This window comes from Patiria miniata, unplaced genomic scaffold, assembly GCF_015706575.1.
Source record: "Patiria miniata isolate m_02_andy unplaced genomic scaffold, ASM1570657v1 HiC_scaffold_26, whole genome shotgun sequence".
In the NCBI taxonomy this organism is placed as follows: domain Eukaryota; kingdom Metazoa; phylum Echinodermata; class Asteroidea; order Valvatida; family Asterinidae; genus Patiria; species Patiria miniata.
In genome coordinates, this window is record NW_024037065.1 from 8,931,758 (window position 1) to 8,942,503 (window position 10,746).

The window sequence follows — 10,746 nt, forward strand, 5'->3', positions numbered from 1 at the left end:
ATGCACAGTGGATAGTCAAATATTGATAACGATAGCGACACTAAAGTAGGCTCTATGTGCCACAAATAAATGTTCATGAGTACAGTTTTCGGTTCTTAAAATACTGATAAAGCCACATTGTTGACCAAAGGTTTTGAAGTTGATTTTAGATTAAGGTAAATAGGAAATATCTCCCAAAAAAATACCACTCCTAGTTTTATGATCGCTATCTTTGTCTGAATATGTGTCACACTTCCTACTTCCCGGATTCTTCAACTTTACCTGTTTGGAAAAAAACTTTATACAAAAAAATGCACGATTACTTCTGAAACTTCCTTATAGGTAAGCCGAAACCCCAGAAACACGGAACTAAAGTTGTAGCTTCCGCCACGTCAAATATATAAAAGCTGCGTCGTGTAAAATGAAACGCGCATTAAGAAGCAAGAACCTCCAAAGTTGGCAGCTTGGTGTCCGATTCTGTAAGTATTAACTCTTGATGAACTTTTTGCATCGGCGCGATGTAATTTTCATGCAGGTACTTGTAATAATTATAACGGCGATGGAGGGCAAAACCTAACCATCAGAAATAGACCTGAAAATCGAATTGTATATTTTGAATGAAACATGTGGTTTAGAATAGATTTATTTATTTATTTATTTATGTATTATATTTCTTTACCCAGGGTATACCCACACAGTTTAAAACTGGTTTCCCTTGGGGCCCTGCATACACTACAAAAGATTGACCTTTTGTTAGCACTGTTTAAATAATTGTGTGCATGTTGCCATCGCAGAGCAATGTTACATTTTATTTCGAGTTTCAGTGATGTGTATAGGAATATTTTATCTTATAAACAGCGATAGGCCTACGATAATTTTGTCTTACGCCTACTATTGCTCGTAAGGGGAACGCTTATAATTGCTCGTGAAAGGAAACTGTGTTGGGGTATAGTCGAATCTCCGTCTCGGCAAGACGTCCGGATATGTAATGACAATTTGTACAAAACTACCCAAACATCGATGTATCCATTTCAAAGAAGAACGACTTTATAGCATCAACTTCTGGTAAGTGAATGGATGTCATTATGTGGGCGTGGTTTCACAGATTGGGGCGGTTGCTTGAGTCCCAAGCGCTAGCGCTATGCCACCAATACATTAACAAAGACAAGCTTCACTATTAATTCTAAACACCCTGTCGTTCCCTCATATGCCCCGGCCCGCACACCAAAACAAGCCACATTTTTGATTTGAAGTTCCATCAATGTACTGAATATTAAAGACGAGGCCCCCGCGCTTCGCCCGCTACGAGGGGTAGATGGGGGGGGGGGGGGGGGGGGGGGCGGATTCGCCGCATGTGAACAACTTGTGAACACATACCATCCTTTAATTTGTTACATTATAGCGTTGGTACGTTTCCCGTTCTACTTTCGAGTGTCACTTCGAAATATAGATTTGGGGTTTTTTTCAATTGCTTTTTCCTAGCAATATAAAAGTTACTCACTTTTGAATGAGACATCGAAGTTATCGAACGACAAAAATCAACCAACGTTTACTTATTGATTTATTCCTTCCCAAAACTCGAATTATTGGCTGCCAGACAATCAGTCGGCTCTCGTAGGGCAGGTTCATTTGTGCGCAAAATGAAAACCCCTTCTTCAGAGGGTTTCGGACGCCCAAACTCGGAATAAAGTAGTTGTTTGGTCAAAACAAAACATACACATTGAAAAGTCGTTCAGAGGGGAAAAAACAAGAAGAACACGGGGTATCAACTTCAATAAAACTTTTGGAAAACTTCAATAAAACTTTTGGAAAATAGCAACCTGGCTTGGCATTCTAATAAACACTGCTAAAGCCTACATATCAATATCAGTGTGAATATAATTATCTCTGTATAAAGAGCAAATGAGATTTCGGGTGAAGAAAAAGTAATTCAATATTTCCGGAAGTTTACTGGGCACGGGGTAAAGGGTTGCAAGCGTGCATTTTGTCCAAGGTTTGAGGAAGAAGGAAGTGTCTTTCACAATCACTGAACTGAAGGATTTTCATCCCTGGGAATTTATACGTGGACATGAATAATAACCATTTGTCACAGACAAATATCAATGACAATGTTTCGGTTTCAAGATGCTTAAAAAATGAAAAACATTTGACATTTTGTTCTAAACACTGCAGCTTTCTATGTGAAAATAATCGTGAAAGCTTGTCTGTCTTTATTTGATTTGTTTGGTAGCTTCATTGTTTTTTTTTCTAGATATGAAATAATCTTTTGAAATGAACACTGCGGCATGGCACTACCGTATTAACTCACATATCAGGTATCTCTGTATAAAGAGGAATGGTTACAACAAGAACTCGGGTTCAGCAAAAAGAATTTAATATAGGTTTTCCCGGCCGAATTCAGCAAAACAGCAGTCAAATTCATTAACGTGCATTCGTTTCCGAGCGATTTTTCTCAGCTCGTTGTTCTCATGATTCATTTTCACACTTTGAGCCTTCAATTTCGTTTGCAGACTTTGAATTGTGTACTTTCACGCATTCAATTTAAAACTAGCTGCATTCAATTAGACGATGCATAGCCGTCATTCGATTTGGCGCTGGGCGACTAGAAGGAGCCTACCCTCCTGAATTTTACTTTCATTTTCGTCTATGGGCAATCATTTTCGCACTTTCAGCCTTCAAATTGGAAAATGAAAGTACAATATTTATGAGTAAAACTGAAATGGACGATGCTTATATTGACTAAATAGAGTTTACTGAATAAGTTGTTATTTTTACATACAACAAACGCACACCCACACATCCATCTTTGTAAACACCGCCAATCGGGTCCCTAATCCTCATTTCTTTGTTTGTACTCTTTTAACTTTGTAGCAACAGCTCTCATTGGTTTTGTACACGAATTTCAATCGGTCAGTCGTGGACCCTTCGTTTGTGCCCTTACCCTTTTGTCCTTAGTGCCGGTGTTTACATACTCAGATGTGCATGATTTATGTGAGGTATGCCAATTAAAATTATTCGGAATTTGTTCGCAATGGCTTAATTTCTTTATTTATCACATTTTGCAAGTACTTCTTTGTCTCTCCATTTTTCATTCATCTTTTGTTTCTCCTTTTTGCATGTCCCCTCCTTTTTTCATTTATTAATCCGTTGTGTTATAAATATATACTTTCGGCTGTTTTATTTCATTTTACTTCTAATATAGGTGTTGTTCGTTCTTTTCATGATTATTTAAAACAAAACAAATTACGTATCAGAAAATTAACATTAAATGAAAAACATTGCACAAGTGTCACAGATGCTTGCCTATTCACGAAATTGAAAGCCCGAAACGCTTACCGCGGAGAGTCCGCGCGAATTTGAACGCCTTTTGCATGTTTTTCCAAATTGAATGTTGACTCTTCAATTATGTTTTACAAATGTGTGCAATTATTTGCTCATGAAGTTAAATTGAACGATCCTTTTTGCTCTTTGAATGGAGATCTAGTTCGTCAATCAATTTCGCCCTAAATTGAATGAACCTATCGTTAATTCAGATGCTAAGTTTACGAAGTTGGGCGGGAAAACCTATATTTCCTGAAGTTCATACTCGGCACGGGGTAAAGGATTGCAGGCGTGAAGTTTCAGAGGTTTGAGGAAGAAGGAAGTGTAACGTTTCACAAATGCTGAACTTAAGGATTTTCAAACCCTTGACATTTATACGAGGACATGAATAAAATACGACTTTGTCATATAGATGAAAAGAAGTTCAGTGTTTCGTTTTAACCCTCCGACGCAGAAACTAGCCCTTTTGGGGACCCAATTTGGTTAATTACCTTAATAAAAAAAAAATTTCAAACCAATTCTGGTGATCTTCCATCTAATCCTAGCCAGAGGCACCCGCTACGGATATATGCAGTCACCTTTAGTGTGTGACCCCGGTCAGGCATATCTGAGCCTGACAACCTGGGCTGCCCATATACACGTGCACAAAACAAAGTCACTTGCGGGTAGCCAAGTGCACGACTTGACCACAGACTATGTATACAACATCTGTTTCCTGTCAATGACCTCCTTATTTATAGTCTACAGACATGTCGAGATTGTATACATATATATACAGTGTTGTGTAGCCTCAAACCAAGGCGCTAAATGTCTGGGTCCCCGGAGGGACCCCTTACTGTAAGTGTGTTAGTCAATGGGCCGTCTGCGTCGGAGGGTTAAGGTGCTTAACAAACATTATGAAAAACAAATGTATCCCAAAAATGGGCACACCACAAACTAGTGCAAAATAGTGTGACATTTTGCATTTGTATATATGGTTTAGTGTCGGGAGTAAATGAGTTCTAGAACGACTTGTATTTTACGATAGTCCTACCCTTACTGCAATATTTTTGGGTTCAGGAATAATTGATTGACATATTTTATTGAAAGATGTATATTTCCCATGGTGCGAAGCGGGCTGCAAACAATTGAGTGTAGCGACGTAACATCGAAATTCATTATTTCATTTGTAATTTATATTAAACGAGTGGTTCTGGTTATAAATGCGTGGTTTTTTCCATTGATACATTATAACTGAGAAATCACTACTCATGGATTTTGTTTGTATTTCATTTTCTACAGGCGTTGGAAGAAAAGATACAACATCATCAAGACAATACCATGGCCGACAAAGAAGATGCAGACTCCATCATCATGCGAATGAGGAACTTGGGTGCCAGAAACATACGCTTCGAGATCTCCGACCTCTTCGACCGGTCCCAATCGACAGTTGTCCCCCAGAATAAATACCACGAGTTGGCCACAGAAGGGCTGGAGTTTCCACTCCCGGGAATCTTCCACGACACCGACAGCACCTACAAGAGTGTCTACCACGACAAGATTGGCGTCCTCAAGCCTGATTTTGACAGCACCCTCTTCAGGCTTCCTCTCAGTGATGGGTTGGCCTTGACCCTAGCTGAGCCTCATCTTGATGGCAGTCCCCTGCCCACCTACCCTCGCCACATCGCACGCAAGCAGCTGGATCGCTTGGGAGAGCTGGGCTTCACTCTCAAGTCGGCCTTCCATCTCGAGTTCTACCTGGTGGCGCCAGGAGACAGCATCTCTGCTGAGCTTCTCGCCAGTTTCCTCAACACCCTGCAAGGTATCGGGATGGAGCCGTTGTTCCTCAAAACCGGCAAGCTCCCCAACTACATCGATGGTACGTACAAGGAGGAGCCAGGAATCAAGGGAGCCGACTTCGCTCACCTCTTCAAGACCTTCATGAAGGAGGCAACCGTCGGCCGAGGCGCCGACGTCAGCTTTTTCTCCAAGTATCTTCGCGATCCCCAGTTCCAGAAGAACTGCTTCCTGTATTTCCGCCACTCCCTCTGGGATGCCGAGGGTAAGAAAGACCTGACGCACGACCCGGAGAGCCCCCTCGGCCTGACCGAGACGGCTCAGCACTGGCTGGCCGGGATCCTGGAGCACATGCCGGCCATCACTCGCTTCATGTTCCCCACCGACTTCTGCTGGAAGCACCGCTCGACCAAGACCGAGACCGTGAACGACAAGTGGGAGAAAGACGGCTCCGGGTCCTCGATGCGTCTTCACGCGGGCGGCGAGGGCAAGACCTTCGTGGAGACCCGCCAGGGTACAGGCCGATGCAACCCGTATCTCCTGATGGCGGCGGTGGTGGCGGCCGGAATCGACGGCATCGAAAAGAAGCTGCCTCTGCCAGAGGCTGGTGCCGAAAGCGGGAAAGAGGTGCCGACGTTTCACAGAAAGGCGAGCGAGGCCTTCGAGGCAGATGAGGTCCTGATTAATGCCCTGGGGGCAGGGGAAGATTTCATCAAGCTTTTCAAGGCCAAATACGAGGGCATTGACGAATAAATGTATGAAACACACCTGTTAATGGCAAGTATAAAACGTGTAGAACAAAATCGAATTATGTCTGAGCTATATAGAAGCCTAAAGCCAAACAAGAGAAATGGATGCACGATACGATACTTACAAGGATATTCTTATAGTTTCAAGGAAATCGTGAGGAAGCAAAAAAATGAGCTGATGCATTAAGAGCATACCAACAACTTAAGAGAATACTAAAAGAGTATATTAAAATAATAATAATATCGTCTATAACAATGAGCCGATTTATTTTATACAGGGTGAGTCAAAAAGAAAGTGACCTAATGAGAAAAATATTAACAAACATAATTGGCTCGTTATAAACATAACATAGGGATAAAGTAGTGATATGGAATAGTAACTGTGAAAATTTCAAGTAAATTGCCTACTATGTTCACAACTTATGTCCGATACAAACATCGCAAAATTCATCACAAAATTCCTCATTTACCGTTGAAATACAATGAAACAAGGGCGTTTTCCTGCCTTATGAACAACAATTTGCGCAGGAAAACAGACAAAAAAATCACCATCATTTATTTCAGAAAAAAATATTACATCCAAAACACAAAATCTAACTGTAAAAATGATGTTTCAGTCTCGACAAAAGTTATACAAATCTCATTTGTATCTGAATGCCTGGGTTTTAATCTTTTGGTTCTCACTCAGCTCAATATAGCTTCAAACTTCAAAATTAAAAACTTCTCATAGCGTGGATCAGTTTCAGTAATTCTTCTCTTTTTTATTCAAGTGAGTGGAAGAACATACTTGTTTAATATATACTTCGTTGGTGCGTCAAATTTAGTTAATCAAGGTCACTTTCTTTTGACTCACCCAGTAATGTTAAAAACAAACTAAAAGAAGGCAATGACTAGAATATCTGCACTTATGAACCGTCGGAAAGAAATTTGCACTTGCGTTTGGAATTTGCATGCAAAATAATCCATCTTTTTATGGAGTGTTCCCAAATAGGCCGACATCGCCGAGCAAGCATCACAGAATACACGAGATTTATTCCTCTTGCACACCAAAAAAAAAATATGTTTTCATGGCACTGGCGACACAGCGTAAACAAAATCATAAACTCACGGAGACAATAGGCCTACGCATACACTAGTTTTTTAGTTTTAGAGACATGTGCGCCAGCGCGACGAGAATCGGAAATGCATTTTTGATGCGGTCTCCAAGTCGTGTTGCTTGTGCAAAAAATTCACCTCGAATGCCACAAACACAGTCCGGAACTATACTTATCCAACCACTTTTAAATTCTTTACTGAATTATTTGTACTTGCTGAAAAGAAAATGGTTTGGTTTTGGGTATGAAACTAAGTAACGTAATTATCAACATCATAAGTCCATACCCCATAGTGCAAAGGTGAGTAGTAAGCATTTAGAATAGAAGCATAAACCACTGTATAATATCGTTGTAACAGTTATGGCCGTGACAACAAACTTACCAATAGTTCATCCTCCTCATTTCGTCTGTAACTTTTGTAAGACACCAACAGCAAACAAATATCCATTCGTGTTTGTTTCCCAACTCCGAAACCTTCCAGAAATCAACCACTGCACATGCCACAATCCACTTCTTGTGGTTGAATTCCATGAAATCACGGTCTGCAGACGATAAACTCGGACACATCAAAAAGTTGCGTTCGGCCATTTTGGAATTCGTGTCAAAATTTATTACCACGTTCATGTATGACCTTTCTAAACGTATAATTTTGAAAAGTTATGTCTAGCTACGTGTACCTTGTATTTAATTCATTATATAGAATGCTTATATTAATAACAATGTAAGTACAATATCTTGTTTTGTCGAGAACTTTACGATTTAATAGATTTTCCTATAATGTTACAGAGACATGTCAGACTAAGGTAAAAAGTAAAATAATTTGCATATGAAAGGAGCAGCTCACAACACACCTGTTCGCGCAGTGACTTAAAGGGCACTGTGGCGCAATAAGGGGAGCTGACCATTATCATTTCGTTTAAGCAACAAATAGTTGACGTTATTCATGATTTTAGAAGCTACTCGAACGTAATTCGCAAAAGACGTACGATCAACGTTATTTGTTGCATCTTCAATTATAAGAATATATCACTACCGAGGACTAAAATCATTTTGAGTTTACATTACACAATTGTCTTTAAATAAAAGGGAATGAAAGTAAAATGATGCTACGATTTATTTGCGAAGATCTGAATTAAATTTGGTTGACTTTAATTCATGCTATTTCCTTCACATCTTGGGTATTCATCACTCCAGGCGCCATCTTGGCACGTGATCATGCTTTTTCCAATCAGCTGAAAGCCCTCCAGGCACCTGAAATAGATGACGTCACCATGACCTGTTCCTCCCCTTACACCAGCGTTGGAAGGGGCCTCCACAGCCATACAGTCCGCTGAAAGAAAACGAAGTAGATTGGAACGGAAGGTTTAAAAATTTAAGTATTTGAGCCTCAATCCCACCCCACCCACACACCCACCCACATCCCCAACCACACCCCACCCAACCCCCACCTCAACCCCACTACAGCCCCCCTCTCAACCCCACCCCATCCCAACTCCACCCCCAACCTCACCCCACCCTCAACCTCATCCCATCCTAACCCCACCCCCATCCCACAAAAATAGGCTACACAGGGAAATCTACATGGGCGTCGCCAGGATTTTTTCTAGAGGGGGGGCAAAACATATTTTTCCCAAAAAAAATCTTGTATTTCTCAACAAATTCTCGATTTATCAGTTTTAGAGGGGGGCAGGGACATTCATTGAATAATTATAATGTACCTCGAGTCGAATACAATTGTAATCATGATCACTTTAGCTCAAATCAGTCATAGTTAAGCTGGTATTTTGAAAACAAAATTAGGAAAAAGACTTTGAAAATCGAGTGAACACACCGAAGCAATATGGCACGGGCCGGTTCCACTGCCCGTTATTGCAGGTGATAACGACGGCGCCGACCAAACTGTATCCCGGGTCACAAGTGAAGCGGGCCACGCTGCCGTACTTTCTCCGCGCTGCGTCACGGACGGACACGGCGCCGTTCACAGGCGCAGCTATTCGCGGACAGTCGGCTGTTGGAAAGAAAGGAAAAATGTTTATTTTAAAGGTGAGAATTGTTCAAGATGGAGACGATAATGGGATATGTGATGATGTTGCAAAAGACGACCACGTCGTGAAACTGATGATGGTATGAAACTGATGATGGTATTTAAACAACGCATTATGGAGTGGTGAAAGTGATGATAAATCGTGAAGCGTCTTTTAATTCCAAGAAGGACAGGGCAAGGTTTTCACCTAAGCATATAACTGTTGATGGTAAATTTCAGAGAGAGTCTAATGTCCGGGATGGAAAAAAAATGTTGCAACCTGACGCCACTTTTTTTCTTCATATGTCATCTCAATGAAGGTCATTCAATGCAAAAAAGATGATGAGACATGAATCTGGGACTGAGAAACATTTCCAATTTAGTTAGGAAATACTTAGAAAACTTCATTGACTAACCATGGACTTTTTACACAGAATTGGAAGTGGCGTCATGCAGGTTGCAACATTTTTTCCTCCGGGATATTTGGAAGGTTCTCGCTTTCTGGAGATTTGGGGTTCGTTTGTGGGTGGTTTTATCATAGTTTCAAACTCTATACAAAGTTTTGTTTGCAATTATATTAAAGGGGGGGGGGGACAAGGGGTACATATGGGAACTTGGGAAGGGGCTTACAAAGATGACGATCTTACTTACGGATGCATCGGGGTACAGGTAGGGACCATTCACCGCTGTCCTGACAGACAGACACAGGCGAGCCCACCCTATCATAGCCGACGGGACAATCGAAGCTGAGTTTGCTACCGGGGGTGAAGCGAGACGGGCCCCGTCGTGTGCCTCCGTCGGGCAACCCCGGGTCCGAACATTCAACTAAACAAGAAATCAAAACATCACCAAAAATTATAAACACTCTATTGTTGTAGAGTACTATTTTTAATGTTCTACGCAGCATGACACGAAGGAAGATGCAGTTAAGTGTTTACATGTACATCAAATTTAATGGATGTTGCCGGGTGAGATCCCCCCTCCCTGGACACGCCATCCCCCATCAACTTTTGTTGGATCATCTTAAAAAAAATATATAGCTAACTGCTACCTATAACAACAAGTGTGATGTGAACGTATCAACACGAATAAAGATAGACCCAGCATTACATTCCCTTTTACAAACACAAGATGTAGAGCGGGGAAAATGTTTGAGACGCCATTTTGGTTGAAACAGCCAGATGAAGTACTTACCTTCAGTCGCTGATGCAACCGAAATAATGCCGGACAAAACCGCCACTAAGACAACCACTGTGCCCCTCATAGCTAAATCGAGTCTTCAGTAACCGAGATTGAACGAAAAATTGCCTTTCTTTCATCAGAATCGGTGCAAAACTATTTTTGTCAGATATTTTAATGCAAGATACGATGTTTGGGAGTGCAGGTTCAGAATGACATGGCATAAGGTGGCACATAATACTTTTGTTTGCCGTTGCTTTGTTCATGGACGTCTCCGCCCAAGATGGTCCATTCTATGACGTCTTGGGATGTTTGCTCAAGATATTATAGGAGAAAAGGTTTGCTAAGCGATTCCAACCAGCAGGCTATACAAATACGGAGAGTGGTACGGTGGTATGCGAGAGTTGTGGGTCTTTAGTTTGGGGTCATCCTTAAAATACATTAAGTTTTGTTTTGGGCCGGGGAGATATGCGTCATTTTTTCCTGACAACAATAATGTAAAAATGGGAGGGGCGGGGGTAATTGCTCCTATAAAAGTAGAACCGGTTGTGTGATGCTGGCGCTGTCATCACCTTAAAAAGGGTAAAGAAAAGCAAATTTCGCAAGTCCCCCCCCCCCTCCCCGG

General features: G+C 41.3%; 2 protein-coding genes across 2 annotated transcripts; one reads left to right on the forward strand and one right to left on the reverse strand.

Moving 5' to 3' along the window:
• Positions 1 to 398: 398 nt before the first annotated feature.
• Positions 399 to 8,023, forward strand: LOC119733990 (lengsin-like). Its single transcript, XM_038207373.1, has 2 exons — positions 399 to 458; positions 4,582 to 8,023. Exon 2 carries the CDS (start codon positions 4,621 to 4,623, stop codon positions 5,827 to 5,829), a length of 1,209 nt encoding a protein of 402 aa, XP_038063301.1. The 5' UTR covers positions 399 to 458; positions 4,582 to 4,620; the 3' UTR covers positions 5,830 to 8,023.
• Positions 7,515 to 10,395, reverse strand: LOC119733991 (sushi, von Willebrand factor type A, EGF and pentraxin domain-containing protein 1-like). The gene is made up of 4 exons (XM_038207374.1): positions 10,137 to 10,395; positions 9,594 to 9,767; positions 8,751 to 8,927; positions 7,515 to 8,249 (listed from the first exon to the last, which is right to left on the reverse strand). Exons 1-4 carry the CDS (start codon positions 10,204 to 10,206, stop codon positions 8,068 to 8,070), a joined length of 603 nt encoding a protein of 200 aa, XP_038063302.1. The 5' UTR covers positions 10,207 to 10,395; the 3' UTR covers positions 7,515 to 8,067.
• Between the last annotated feature and the right edge of the window lie 351 nt (positions 10,396 to 10,746).

Excerpts from the sequence above, each read along its gene's own strand:
- LOC119733990 (XM_038207373.1), top strand. The coding sequence starts at position 4,621 with ATGGCCGACAAAGAAGATGCAGACTCCATCATCATGCGAATGAGGAAC.
- LOC119733991 (XM_038207374.1), bottom strand. The coding sequence starts at position 10,206 with ATGAGGGGCACAGTGGTTGTCTTAGTGGCGGTTTTGTCCGGCATTATT. Across the intron at positions 8,928-9,593 it reads ACCTGTACCCCGATGCATCC|CCGACTGTCCGCGAATAGCT; the intron begins GTAAGTAAGATC and ends TCTTTCCAACAG. Across the intron at positions 8,250-8,750 it reads GCCCGTGCCATATTGCTTCG|CGGACTGTATGGCTGTGGAG; the intron begins GTGTGTTCACTC and ends GTTTTCTTTCAG.